Genomic DNA, 14,562 nt, shown 5'->3' on the forward strand with positions numbered 1-14,562 from the left:
TCATCGAATTTGAGTCAATATTTCGGTCGAGTCCACTTTTAAGAGCTCTATCCTTGACAAGAAGGAGATCCTATTAACGTTGAGTAGGTGCTAGAAAGTTCCAAAGTGTTCCCTGTAACTCATAAATCTCTGTAACGTTCCATTGTATTCCTTTGTCATTTCTCCTTGTTCAAGTTTCCTCCATCTTTAGCGCTCTCTACTCTTCATTCTTCAATTCTTCCAATCTCTCACATTCTCCCTCCTATTTGCTGGGTCTCCAATGGCTGCTAGAGCCATCACCACCAAACGCCTGATTACTCGCTCAGCTTATGCCGCCATTTCTGCTTCCAAAACTGCCCCTTCTTCCTCCCACTCTCTCTCCTCTTCCAACCCTTTTTCCGCCCCCAATTCTAGCGGTTTCGCAAATGGGGTCTTGGAGAGAGAGCTTTTCAGGAAGTCCATTAATGGTGTCTCCACCAATTCATTTCTGGGTTCTCGATTTTACTCTGCTTCTGCTGCTCCTTCCGCGAGCTCTGGCCAGGTTACTCATTTCTTCAATTCAATTTTTTCTTATTTAATTTTTCTAGTGATTTTGATCATTGACTGTTCTTTGTTATAATTTTCTAGAATAGTTAAATTCAATGATTGTTTGGTAGCCCTTACATTCTAAATACACAAATAAAGTAGAAATTTTGATTTTTGCAATGCAAAAGGTAATGTTGACCTTCAAATTTTGGCATTGTTCTTGTTCATAGTTGAGGCTGTGTATTTTGAACATACATATGAAATTAAGGTTCAATAAAATTAGGGAAGGGAACATAACAGTCATAAGTTCAATTTTGTGAATCACAGCTAATAGTATGTTCAATTGAGGGCTACTTAGTTGATTTCAGGTCTAATAATTAAGGTTGAGATTTGTTCAGGGTTTTTATTTGGTGAGAGGATTACACTCTAGGTTTATACAGATTAAGTACAATTAGGGAGTATGATTTCGAACCGTTAAGCTTAGAATTGCGGGCCTTAAGTGGTAATGATATGACCTTGCTGTAAGTTGTTCCTAATTATGTAGTTCTTATAAGTTATGGTTGATCATTTGAGTCAGTGGCCCATGCCATAGATTGGAAGTCCTGTTGTGGCAGATGTAGATATTTGGCTACTAATTTTGATAAAATAGATACATCGTGGTAGATAAGTGAGAATCTAATAGGGGTGGCCGAATTGCAAATCTTAAATGTGTCTGAGGAAAGCCAAGATGAATTCTCTTTTGTAAGCTTAATTTGTGGAACCGGATAGACAAGCTGCTCTTCCTCTTGATTTGAGGTGTGTATAGGGTATTTAGACTGGTATTAACATTTGCAATTGGAGTCGAGTAGAATTTCAGTGAGAAAGAGTGAATCATTTTGCCCTGATACAGTGAGTGCAGGCAATTGGCACATATGATAACACCTCAAAAGTGCTTTTAAGTTGGAATCTGAGAAGACAATTGAATGGGCGACTTGCATAGCTTATCCTATATAATGAAACCTGTAACTTCTTTACCGAAAAAGGTACTTCACGACAAATTCTTACAATCATCTCACACGAGGGCTGTGCAGTTGTCTGTTCTATCATTTAGAGTAAGCTGTTTCTAGATTTAGTTTAGGAGCATCGCCCGTAGGTGATAGTTGTTTGTCTTGTTTTTCATGCCCCTCCTCCATATGCACTCTTATAAGGGGATGATATATCTTGTTGGTTTGAAAGATTCTTAAGGTGTTAGCTTATTATTGTTGTAACTCTTGGAGGGGAAGGGAGTCAAAGGAGAACTTTCTTTGGTTGAACCTTGGATTTATGAAACAGACATTGCTTGTCCTCACTTTGTGTATGGTCCCTCACTTTTGAATTCCTTGAGACTGGCTAATTCAGTATTCAGTTTATTCAATATTCATTCCCTTTTGCTAGCCCTTGCTTGTATAATTACTGCTTAACATTATCCCACATTTTGTTCTAGAAGTTTTTGTGTTTGCTTTATCCTCATAATGAATAGATGAATAACTGTTCTTGCAATCTTGTTGCGTCCTGATGTTTACGTTTTTTCAGATTAATCAACCAGAGTTTACTGAGATGGCATGGGAGGGGATTGTTGGGGCTGTTGAAGCTGCACGACTGAGCAAACAGCAAATTGTCGAGACTGAACATCTAATAAAGGCCCTGTTAGAACAAAAAGATGGTTTGGCCCGTAGAATTTTAACAAAAGCTGGGCTTGACAATTCATCAGTGTTGCAAGCTATAGATGACTTCATATCCAAGCAGCCAAAGGTATGTTTTCATGAGCTTAATTGGTTGTTATCATACTATATAAAATGAACTGTTTTGTGGCTAAATGACTTTTGATACTGCAGGTTGTAGGTGACACTAACGGTCCTATTCTTGGCACAAATCTCGGTTCCCTTTTGGACAGAGCCAGAAAACACAAGAAAGAAATGGGTGATGATTTTGTGTCTGTAGAGCATTTGGTTTTGGCATTTCATTCAGATCCAAGGTTTGGGAAGCAATTGTTTCAAAATTTTAACCTTAATGAGAAGGATTTGAAGGACTCCATTCAAGCTGTTCGTGGAAGTCAAAAAGTTACAGATCAGAGTATGTTCTTTCTATTATTTTGAAATCATCATTGATAAAAGCTAGTTGTTTTCCAGCATTACAAGTTTGATGATGAAAATTAAAATGGGCTCTATTTGACCAACCTGGGAAGTGGGGAGATATTGCTAGTATTACTTTAATGTGGATAACTATTGCTATGCTATTTAAAATTAAATTGTTTTCTACCAAGAACACTTTCATGGTTGCTGCTATTAGTAAATATGTTGTTAATTACTTTTGTCCATTATGTGGCAAAATTTTTTTCTCGTCTCTCATTTTGACCAGTAAAAAGTGTATAGCTATCTTGAGCTCATTCCTTGCTGCATTGAAATTAATCTAAGTTCTTGGTAACTTGAGTTTGTTCACCATGGCATGATATCAACTGCTCTCTTCTTTCCAATATATTGATTCACTTTTTAGAGAAGTTATATTTTCTCATACTCCTCATTCCTGCTTGAAAATTTGTAGATCTTTAATTCTGTGCATTTGTAAGGCTATCCTTGTAATTTTGTGAATTTAGTGTTTCATCTTCCACTGCCCTAATACTATTATGGTTCTCATTTCTTGAAATAGATCCAGAAGGGAAATATGAAGCACTAGAGAAGTATGGAAGTGATCTTACTGAATTAGCCCGGCGCGGTAAACTTGATCCTGTTATTGGGAGAGATGATGAAATTCGCCGTTGCATCCAAATATTGTCCAGAAGAACCAAGAACAATCCTGTAATCATTGGTGAGCCTGGAGTTGGTAAAACAGCAATTGTGGAAGGGTAAGCTTACTTTGTTTGAAAATTGGCACGCCTTTTGGGTTCAACCGTCTTTCCCCCTGCTCAGTCACTCACAGCAAAGTCATGATCATGTTATGCTATTTTGCAGATTAGCCCAACGTATAATACGTGGTGATGTTCCTGAACCATTGATGAATCGAAAGGTGCGTCTCCTGTTAGAAGTAACAGTAATAATAGTTTAAGCGTTTTGTTGGCTGATGCTTGATAATCTAGTTGGTCTTGTTTTAATGATTAATTAATGCAAGTGATGATTGGGATTTTGCTTGTAAAAAGGAAACCAATAGTTATCTTCCGAACATCTTTTGTCGTTAATCATCTCATGTTTCCTTGTGGATTGTTTCCTTAATTTTCTTTTAGTTGATTTCACTTGATATGGGTGCTCTGCTTGCTGGGGCTAAATTTCGCGGAGATTTTGAGGAGAGACTTAAAGCTGTGCTGAAGGAAGTGAGTGCCTCAAATGGGCAAATAATCCTTTTTATAGATGAGATTCATACAGTAGTGGGAGCAGGTATGTTTTTCTTGGTGACTTAGGTTTTAAGTCTGTTGCTACTGTTTTTACTCTGTCATCCTCTGCAATAAATTTCTTCAATAACAATTTTCTTTAATTCTTTTTCAGTTGTTTGACTTGTTATTATAAAATTTACAAAACGGACAACGGAGTTTTAACTTTGAGTTAGGACAATGTTGAAATTTCCATGAGAACACCCTCTAAACTAGATTGTAGTTTAAGATATATAATGCAAAAATGTTGTTGGGGCAATGTTGAACATTGGATAAAGAAAATGCAATCACAAGCTTTTTAATTTTCACAACTTGATTGCAGGGGCTACTGGTGGTGCTATGGATGCTGGTAACTTACTAAAGCCAATGCTTGGTCGAGGAGAACTTCGGTGTATTGGTGCCACAACATTGAATGAGTACAGAAAATACATTGAAAAAGATCCTGCACTTGAACGGAGATTTCAGCAAGTTTTTTGCGGCCAACCATCCGTGGAGGATACAGTTTCCATTCTTCGTGGGTTGCGTGAACGTTATGAATTGCATCATGGTGTTAAGATATCAGATGGGGCTCTTGTTGCAGCTGCTATACTCTCTGATCGTTACATCACTGAAAGGTTTTTACCTGATAAAGGTTTGTCTTAGTTTATTCTCATCCTTACCCACTGTTTTCTGCTATCTTCTGAAAAATGCCATATTTTTATTTGTCTCATCAGAATCCTTGCTTGTCCTATACAGCTATCGATCTTGTTGATGAAGCTGCTGCAAAGCTGAAAATGGAGATTACTTCTAAGCCTACAGAGTTGGATGAGATAGATAGAGCAGTGCTAAAATTAGAGATGGAGAAACTATCCTTAAAAAATGACACTGATAGAGCATCCAAAGAGAGACTTAGCAAGTTGGAAAGTGATCTAAGCTCATTGAAAGAGAAGCAAAAGGAGCTAAACGATCAATGGGAAAGCGAAAAGGCTCTTATGAACCGAATCCGGTCAGTCAAAGAAGAGGTACGGAGTATTCCCTCTCTGTTATTTGCATTTAAACATTAACAACTACTCTATCAAATAAATTAAAAAATAAGAATCACCGTGCTTGTCATTTCAATTAATCTTGATGTTTATAATCCTTTTTTTTTTTTCCTTTGAAAAATGCGTAATCAGATCGACAGAGTCAATCTGGAGATGGAAGCTGCTGAACGTGAATATGACCTCAGTCGTGCTGCTGAGCTAAAATATGGAACCTTGATGTCTCTTCAACGGCAGTTGCAGGAGGCTGAAAAGAACCTGGCAGAATATCGTGAGTCTGGTAAATCCTTGCTTCGAGAAGAAGTAACTGATGTAGATATTACTGAAATTGTTAGCAAGTGGACTGGCATACCCTTATCTAACCTTCAACAATCTGAGAGAGAGAAGCTTGTCTATTTAGAAGAGGTCCTTCACAAACGGGTTATTGGACAGGACATGGCTGTCAAATCCGTGGCTGATGCGATTCGCCGTTCAAGGGCTGGATTGTCTGATCCGAATCGACCAATAGCAAGCTTCATGTTTATGGGCCCTACTGGTGTAGGGAAAACTGAGCTTGCAAAAGCTTTGGCTGGTTACCTTTTTAACACCGAAAATGCTCTTGTACGTATAGATATGAGTGAGTACATGGAAAAGCATGCAGTGTCACGGCTGGTTGGTGCTCCCCCCGGTTATGTTGGATATGAAGAAGGTGGGCAGCTCACTGAAGTAGTGCGGCGACGACCTTACTCTGTTGTCCTGTTTGATGAAATTGAAAAGGCCCATCATGATGTCTTCAACATCTTATTGCAACTATTGGATGATGGACGTATAACTGACGCTCAAGGAAGAACTGTCAGTTTTACTAACTGTGTGGTTATTATGACATCTAACATTGGGTCCCACTATATCCTGGAAACTTTGAAGAATACCCAAGATAGCAAGGATGCAGTGTACGACTTGATGAAAAGGCAGGTTGTAGATTTGGCTAGGCAAACATTCCGTCCCGAGTTCATGAATAGGATTGACGAATATATTGTTTTCCAGCCTCTTGATTCCAGAGAAATCAGCAGAATTGTTGAGTTACAGGTAAAGATTATAATTTTGGAGCAATGCATGGCTTATCTGCAAATTCTAGTTGTTCAACACGATGCCTTATTTGCCTTGTTTTTATTTTTTATTTTTTATAATTTGGTCTAGGAAAGGAACATCTCAAGTCATAACTAATTTACGGTATTTATGTTGAACATTCCAACATGCATTAGATTAGATAAAACCTAAATCTCACTTGGTTAATAAGTCTGTGCAGCAGACAGGACCATAGAAATTGAGGGGATAATTTGATACCTAGCCACCTTTTTCTTCAGTCTTGTGTATAGTTGTCCTGTCCTTTTGTAGTATATTTTTGCTCATAAATTCCGAGAAAATTAGAGTTTACTGCAGAGATGGTGCATGGTGCTGTGAAATATTCAGATTATCCTGACAATTTTAGTAATTTACCTTCATTGCAGATGAATCGGGTGAAAGATAGGCTGAAGCAAAAGAAGATTGATCTTCAATACACTAAAGAAGCCCTGAAACTACTTGGGACATTGGGCTTTGACCCGAATTATGGAGCCCGACCTGTCAAGCGGGTGATACAACAGATGGTTGAGAATGAAATTGCAATGGGAGTTCTGAGGGGAGATTTTAAGGAAGATGACTCTGTCATTGTTGACGTGGATACACTGTCATCAGCCAAAGACACATCACCTCAAAATAAGCTGGTCATTAGAAAGCTGGAAAGCAGTCCCTTGGAAAATGTTATGGTGGCCAATGACTAACGTTCTCAGAATTAATACCTAAATAAAAAATGTAAATGAAAACTATGTTCATGGTTGCCTTTTTGTTGCTGACGATTGAGGTTAGTTACTGTACATTCTCTCTTGATTTTTGCTGATCTCTTATTTTATGATGCAAATACGTCAGTGTTGATTCGTTTTCATGTTCAATGCTATAGTACGATATGTTAATTTTTGGTGGCCAATTCTTCCCACCTAGTAAGCTAGATATCTGAAAGAGTGAATAAGCAGTGATTGAATATGGTCCTTACCATAATACCATATGTGGGGTTGCTCAATGCTGAGTATTATGTACGCTGAGGAGTAAGATCCACGTTCTAAAATGCATTTGTGATGAAAGAGGTAGGAAAGTGGGGAACTTCGCGTACTAACGTAGCCATGCTCCAAGATGGAGTCGGTGCATTGTGACAATGGGTCTTTTTTTTTGGGTGCTATGTGATATACGCTTATATGGGTATGGTATGGACGTATATAGGGGGATGTAGTTGTAGTTGTGCATGTGGAGATATTGAATAAGATATAGCATTCTTATAAGCTTAAATGTCATCGAGTCAATGTTGCATTACTAAAGCTAGCGTATCTCTAAATCAAAGTACATAATTTTAATCATTACTCGTATAAAGAAGTTGATTACTTACGATATCATTTTATTTTTTCATTTTTACAAAATATTTTCATGTAAAAGTGGGGACTGGAGATCCAAAATTAAAATAAAAGTGGGGCCAATGAGTTAAATAGTATCGTCGGTGAACTTAATATGGGCTGCATTTTGGTCCCTGCAATGTATTTCCGTTTCAGTTGTATTTTGGCCCAGAAACTTGTATTTGGGCGGTGTTCAGTCTTGTCAATTTTAAATTTCATCAATGCAAACATGTTTCACCTCTCTTTAATGACGTACTCGTACAGGACACAGGAGTAAGGGCTACGTAGTGGTTTTATACCCGATCCTATCTTATTCCAATTAAGAATTTGATACCACCTTACTAGACACTAGACAGGATCTCTTCTAAGTTCTAAGGGCTAGTACCTTTGTATTCTTGTTTTAAGGATTTGATATTGTCTTAATACAAAGTATTACAACTAACATCTACGAGTCATCGATAAGTTATTTTTGTGTTTCAATCTTTTATCATCAATTAAATGACTATCTATCGGATAATTAGGTGTTCAGTTTCTGTTAAAAAATAATAATTAGGTGTATAGAAGTTAAATATGCCAGTTGTTTAAAATTTTCAGACACATCTTATGCTACCAATTTAAGACATTGTCACTACGAGTACGTATTAATTGAACCGAGATAATTGAAGAAGAAGAAATGGTAGGAACTAGGAAGGAGTTGAAAGTAAATGCAGGTAAAGAAGTCAAAGTTATATGAAATGTTCTTTGGGGTCAAGGATGAATGTGGTCCAGAAGAGAATGCCTGGTATGAGTAAAACTCCATATATTAATACTAATAGACATGCTGCTATCTACTTAGTTTGGTCATTTTGTTAATAGATATCTTCACACACGTGGTGATTGCTTTTGCTTTTTTATTGCTTGTGGAAAACCAAATTAAAACAAGGTGTGAAAGCAAAACCTAAGAGATTTTTATTTTAACTTGTTAATTAACAATCTCAAAGATTTTACATTACTACTTTTTTATATACAATAATACGAGTACAAAGGTAAGGATTATACTAGCTTGAGTTTGGCATCACATATATCTTTATACTATGAGAATTAAAATTATGTTTCTCCACCACGTTGTAATTAACAAGAGAGAAAAGAATCATCCAATCTTTTTTTAAAGGCCTTGCAATTGCAGTATCTTTCTCTTGTTTATCAAATTATTAATGAAGCATGTTGTAGCATGAATGCATATAACAATATTACATCATTCTGAATGGGTTATGTTGCCTGATTTAGTTTTCTTAAAATCAGATATATTATCATAATAATGGCGGAGGCTTGTAAACAATTTAGTACTTCCGTATCAAAAAAAAGATATGGTCGTGCAAAAACATGCTCGAATAATGCTTTCAGATAAATAATGAGATTATGCTGTGATTTGTATTTAAATGTATGATTGTATATGCGATTTTTATTTTCTCTACTACGTAATATGATTTTCCTCTATTATTGGATTTGTACAGTAAAAAACATGAGTTATAAATATAATAACAAGATTAAAGAAGGGAGCGAGGACACATGATGATAAACCGCACATTAACTGCGAGTTGCAGTACAGTGTTCACCAGGTGAAGGTTTCAACGCCTTTCCCCACACAAATATGTCCCAAATTCCGATCCAATGTCACTATATGTCTATATTATTCTTTTTTTTGGTAACAACTGTATAAATTATTATAATAATCCATTTATGGCTTTATTTATATAATAATAATAAACCTTAAAAGATTCAACGGGGTAATGTATGATGATTCATGTATGCATATACTCCGTATGAAACAACTCCAGTGTAGAGAAGAGTACTCCGTAGCAGGTTGGTAACTTCTTTAATAATCACCCCCATTCTCCATTGCCTCCCTTGCTACAAAAAAAAAAAAAAAAAAAAAAAAAAAATATTTTATAGCAATAATTATTATTTTAGGTTGTTCAAGGAGATAACACAGTGTTAACTAAATATCTACGATATTGCCCTTATTTGGTAAAGAGCTTATAGCTTATTGTGTCCGACTATTTTAAAAAGCTAATTTTGATGTTTGGTAAATAGGGTATTAAAATAATTTGTTAGGCTAAAAAAACTCATTGTAAGAACTTTTTGAAATGGACTTGTATGACAAAATATAGAATTGGAAATCAAATAAGATTGAACACTAATAAAAAAATTAAAAAAAAAAAACCCAGAGGTTAACCATACAACTAAAAACAAACATTATTACTTCCTCCGTTTTTTTTAGTGAACACCGTTTGACTTTTACATTATTGACACCCTATACATTGACTCGTTTTTGTAATTCATACATACAATAAAATATAGTATAATTTTATTTTATACAAATCAACAAATCTTATTTGAATCGTCTATATGTATATTTTGTTAAATCTAATTTTTATAATTTTACAATAAGGAAAATTATTAAACATAATTTTACAATGTTGATAAGGAAAGTTATTAAACATTAACATGCGTTCAAAAGGGAGAAAATATTTAATTGTATTAACATACCAAGTATTCCGTAATAAAGTATGATCTCCACTTCCTTTTCTCTCTGTTCGCCCATCCCTCCAGTCCTCCACACTCCTCCACTACACAGTAGACACTGCTAATCACTTTAAAGTTTAAATCCCCCCAAACAATTAACAAACCCCCTTTTCTCTCTCCTCTTTTTCATCTTTCTTTGTCCGCAATGTAGAATCAAAACCAGAGCTACCAAACTCAAATTCATATATCAATGGCCAAGTGTCATCCTCCTCAAAACGACGTCGGATCTCTCATCCTCAACCACTCCTCTTCTCCTCATCACCACCATTGCCGTCTCTGGAACTCCTTCTCCCTCCGAAAACTACTCGCCACCGTCAGCTGCGGCGGCGCCGCCATTTCCAAACCTTCCAAACCCAAAAACTCCCATCACCCAAATACCCAAATCAACAAACCCGAACCCACCCCATCAACCCATGGGCCCGGCGGGTCGGGAAAGCTGGCGGATCTCCTCAACCTATCTTCCTCCTCCTGTTCTTCCGAGAGGAGAGAGAAAGTGGAGCAAAATGTGGAAGATGTCAAAAAAAAGGAGGAGAGGTTAGAGGAGTTAAGAATGGCGGTGAGGTTGTTACATTCAGAGGAGAGAGAAAATGGGGCTAAACTTGTGAGAAGCTTCGCCAAGGAAGATGCTGAAGCTCGCTCTACTTTAGCCATGCTTGGGGCTATCCCTCCTCTGGTCGCCATGCTTGATTATGATCATCATCAATCTCTTATTCAACCTCTTTACGCCCTTCTTAATTTGGGTATTGCCAATGATTTGTAAGTTTTCTTTTCTTTATTTTACTTTCATCAAATGCAATGCATGTTCATTATTGGAAATTATCTACTTCCTGTATCATAAATCATACTGTATCTGTAATTTATTGCACCTTATTTTTAAATATAAGTAGAGTAATAATTTTCCGATTTGGTTTCTGGGCTTTTTTTATTAATGAAATTGAATGCATGTTGTTTCTGGGAAAGGATTTGATTTTTTTTTTTGGTTGTGGAAAATGAGTTAAAAATAATGGGGGCGTTATGATTTCACTTCTACTGTAGAATAGGAAATATGTTAATCTAGGGTCGCTTTCATTTGGGGTAAATTGGAGTTTTTGTTTAGATTCTTACATGAGACTTCTGCTATATTCTGTTTTTTTGTGTAATGTTCTGTTGTTTTCATCTGTAAAGGTAAATTTGGGGGAAATGTGGCCTTTGCTTTTGATCTTGGTCTCACTTTTTTTTGGTGGTGTTGTCAATTTAACAATTTGGTATATTTCTCACAGGAATAAGGCTGCTATAGTTCAAGCAGGGGCGGTACATAAGATGCTAACGAAGATTGAGTCCTCAAATGGGTGTCTTAACTCGGCTGTTTCCGAAGCCATTGTCGCGAATTTCCTTGCGTTGAGCGCGTTAGATTCTAATAAGCCTATCATTGGGACATCCGGGGCGATTTCTTATCTAGTTAGTGTGCTTGAGGATACTGAGTCTAGCTTGCAAGCAAGACAAGACTCACTTAGAGCACTATACAATCTGTCTATAACACCCTCGAACATTGCCTTGATTCTTGAGACTAATTTGATTCAGTACCTTGTAAGCATGTTGGGGGATATGGAAATGAGTGAGCGTATCCTTTCGATATTAAGCAATGTAGTTTCGATCTCGGAAGGAAGGAAGGCAATTAGCAATGCCCCGGATGTTTTCCCTATTTTGATCGATGCTTTGAATTGGTCAGACTCACCAGGGTGCCAAGAAAAGGCCTGCTACGTAATAATGGTGATGGCGCATAAATCTTATAGTGATAGACAGACTATGATAGAAGCGGGGGTTGGATCAGCATTGCTCGAATTAACCCTTCTAGGTAGCACATTAGCACAGAAAAGGGCATCAAGGATATTGGAATGTTTGAGGGTAGACAAGGGGAAGCAAGTCTCTCGGAGCTTTGTTAACAATAAAACCACAGCAGCTGTTTCCGCCCCTATATGTGGGTCTTCCTCATCTACCGCCAATGTTAATAAGGAAGAGGAAGATATGATGATGAGCCAAGAGAAAAAGGCAGTAAAGCAATTAGTCCAGCAGAGTTTACAGAATAATATGAAAAGGATTGTCAAGAGGGCTAACTTGCCCCAAGATTTTGTTCCTTCGGAGCATCTCAAGTCTCTCACAGTGAGTTCAACATCGAAGAGCTTGCCCTTTTAAGATCATTGAAGATGAGATATTTTCCGAGCAGTAAGAGTTAGTGCTCTCTCCCATTTTCCTTGAATCGATGTTCATGTGCAGCATGTAATGGTCTCATTATACTGATATCATATGTTCATATAGATTAGCTATGTTTTGTATCCATGTTTGGCTAGCATAATACTAGACATTTTCGTATGATTTAGCATTTTGGTTGTTAAGAGCCATTAAGAGGATCATTGTATAGTAGAGTCCTTATCACTAGTGAATGATGAAAAGAATAAATTTCAATAGCACAATCTTTCTTTTTCTTCTTTAAGTTTGTTCAAAATTTGCCCGAAACCTATGGGAAGCAATATAAATCACCAACATTTCATGGGGTGGTTTTCAACGAAATGGTCAGGCCTTGCATACGGAGTGCCATCCAATATTAATTCCCCTGCCTTAAACAGTTACAAGTCACTCTTTCGTGTTTAATAGTCGTCGCCCCTTCTAAATCAGTTCATTTACTCAGTGAAGGCTTTGTTTAGACGCGTAGATGGAGTAATTAATAAATCCTAGGATCTCGACTTACTCCGTATTAATTATCTGCATTGTTATTCCATCTTTGAATAATACTCTCCAACTGAGTATATTTACAAAAAATGTTGCAGATTAGGAAAACAAGAATTAAAAGCAGGATTAGGCTGCTAGATGTGTAATTAAAAGTGCAGCTTCAGCTTCAGCTTCTCTTCTTGTTTGGGTAAATATTTTACTACGTATATAAAATGTAGCACATGATGAGTCCTGGAAACATGTTATTTTTCACCTTAAAATAACTGTCAGTTCCCAATTTCTCTCTCTTTTCCTGTTTTGCTTAGCTGTAAATATGCTTCTGGATCTGTGTTAATATGATAATGCACTGACCAAATTTGTTCATTTGCTCACTTCCTGCATTATATTAATAGATTACTATAGTTTGTTAATTGTCAATTGTCTTGTATATTTATGGAAATTGTTAGGTTTAGTCTATGTTTGTGTAGAGTCATGTGAACTTCCCACTAGACTGTTATGAGATGATAATGTCTTTGACAATTATATTGTTGTATTTATGTAGCCAGCTCAGAGAGGTAGACTGTTTAATTTGGTTAAATTTTGGAGAATTTGTGCTAGTGGTTGGTAGGTCAACTTCTATGTGTAAATCTTGTTTGTGGTTACCATTATGCTAGTGTTTTTGAGTGATAAATCTCAAGTGGGAATTATAAATCATTCTATTACTCTGTATCTTGTTAGGGTTCGTTCGGTTGACACTACGGGGTACTTTCTAAGTGACTATTACTCATATACTCCATCCGTTTCAGAATAAATGTCTCACACTGAAGTGAATGCCTACTATTGTTTTATTAGACCCTTGATGGTAGACCCATTAATCAAGCTTTTGTTTTCAAAAGCATAAGTAGAACTTTTCCAACAGTCTATTCTCTCAAGAACACAACTTTTGAAAACCATTGCATATGATCTCAACATTATGAGATTTGGGGAAATGTCTTCTCAAATCTCTGGATTTTTGCAAAGGTTAGTTGACAAACACAAACTACAATCTTTATGAGATCATTCTAACTGCCCAGATTTCTTGGATTAATGTTAAATAGTCATAATTTCACACTCAATCAACGCATTGATTCGAAGTGATGACGTATAATGACTAAGAGGAGCCAATACAGACATTTCATTAATCATTAAGGTGTATTACAGCCAGATTTGTAGAGCCTTGCTAAGCTAAGAGAGATTATTGATTCACAAGTTGTTCAATAATTTGTTTATCTAGGGGGCCGTAGCATCATATCAAGGTCCCTACACTACACATTTTCAAGAACCATACTACTCTTATGCTTCCCTTTTTCTCAAGTAGTGCGTATTCTTTTTTGGTACGAGTTTATTTTATTTGTTTATTTATGGGATAAGGTAACTTGATCATGTGAGATGCTCTCTTTAGGGCCAACCCAACGACCCTAACTGCATACTCTTGCACTAGCTTGCCCTCTCGGTTCGTTTGTGGTTGAACTCTTGGAAGGATGATGGTATTGGTGATGCTTGCCACCTGAGCGTATGCTCGGTTTGGGTTTAGAATGTTTTAGATGACATACGTGCTATGTTTGGACCTTCTCGAAAAATTATTAGATGCACGTAAATGGCTATTCGCAATCATCCAAACTTAAGTATTCGTACATTCACCTAATAGGTAGTGTGATTTGCTAACCCCTGCCTCCAATGCGAACTTTCATTTAAGTTGGTGTTTAAATAGCAAGTTTTAGGTGAGATCGTCTAGTACTCTAGTACGGAGTCAAGAACTAAGGATGTTTATCTTTTTGCTAAGTGTGAATTTCAAAACCTTTTTCTTTCTTTCTTCCGTTTTGGAAGTGGGAAATCTTTAATGGTACGAGTAGTAGAGTTGATTGGGGTGGTTTGGTTTGAAAAATTAACAAGATAAATTGGGTTTAACGAG

The 14,562-nt window shown here is 36.7% G+C and overlaps 2 protein-coding genes across 2 annotated transcripts; both read left to right on the top strand.

The window, feature by feature from the left end:
• Positions 1-81: 81 nt before the first annotated feature.
• On the top strand, positions 82-6,869 carry LOC110733657 (chaperone protein ClpB3, mitochondrial-like). Its single transcript, XM_021913734.1, has 10 exons — positions 82-520; positions 2,056-2,274; positions 2,358-2,595; positions 3,169-3,364; positions 3,471-3,525; positions 3,740-3,890; positions 4,206-4,514; positions 4,619-4,884; positions 5,038-5,967; positions 6,390-6,869. The coding sequence occupies exons 1-10, from the start codon at positions 260-262 to the stop codon at positions 6,699-6,701; spliced, it is 2,937 nt and encodes a 978-aa protein (XP_021769426.1). The 5' UTR covers positions 82-259; the 3' UTR covers positions 6,702-6,869.
• A 2,912-nt stretch (positions 6,870-9,781) lies between these two features.
• Positions 9,782-12,373, top strand: LOC110733658 (U-box domain-containing protein 14-like). Its single transcript, XM_021913735.1, has 2 exons — positions 9,782-10,682; positions 11,186-12,373. The coding sequence occupies exons 1-2, from the start codon at positions 10,117-10,119 to the stop codon at positions 12,096-12,098; spliced, it is 1,479 nt and encodes a 492-aa protein (XP_021769427.1). The 5' UTR covers positions 9,782-10,116; the 3' UTR covers positions 12,099-12,373.
• The last annotated feature ends 2,189 nt before the right edge of the window (positions 12,374-14,562 follow it).

This window comes from Chenopodium quinoa, unplaced genomic scaffold (genome assembly GCF_001683475.1).
Source record: "Chenopodium quinoa cultivar QQ74 unplaced genomic scaffold, ASM168347v1, whole genome shotgun sequence".
NCBI lineage: Eukaryota > Viridiplantae > Streptophyta > Magnoliopsida > Caryophyllales > Amaranthaceae > Chenopodium > Chenopodium quinoa.

Coding starts and splice junctions, on each gene's coding strand:
- LOC110733657 (XM_021913734.1), top strand. CDS start 260: ATGGCTGCTAGAGCCATCACCACCAAACGCCTGATTACTCGCTCAGCT. Junction 3,365..3,470: donor AAAACAGCAATTGTGGAAGG/GTAAGCTTACTT, acceptor GCTATTTTGCAG/ATTAGCCCAACGTATAATAC. Junction 4,515..4,618: donor AAGGTTTTTACCTGATAAAG/GTTTGTCTTAGT, acceptor TGTCCTATACAG/CTATCGATCTTGTTGATGAA.
- LOC110733658 (XM_021913735.1), top strand. CDS start 10,117: ATGGCCAAGTGTCATCCTCCTCAAAACGACGTCGGATCTCTCATCCTC. Junction 10,683..11,185: donor TTGGGTATTGCCAATGATTT/GTAAGTTTTCTT, acceptor TATTTCTCACAG/GAATAAGGCTGCTATAGTTC.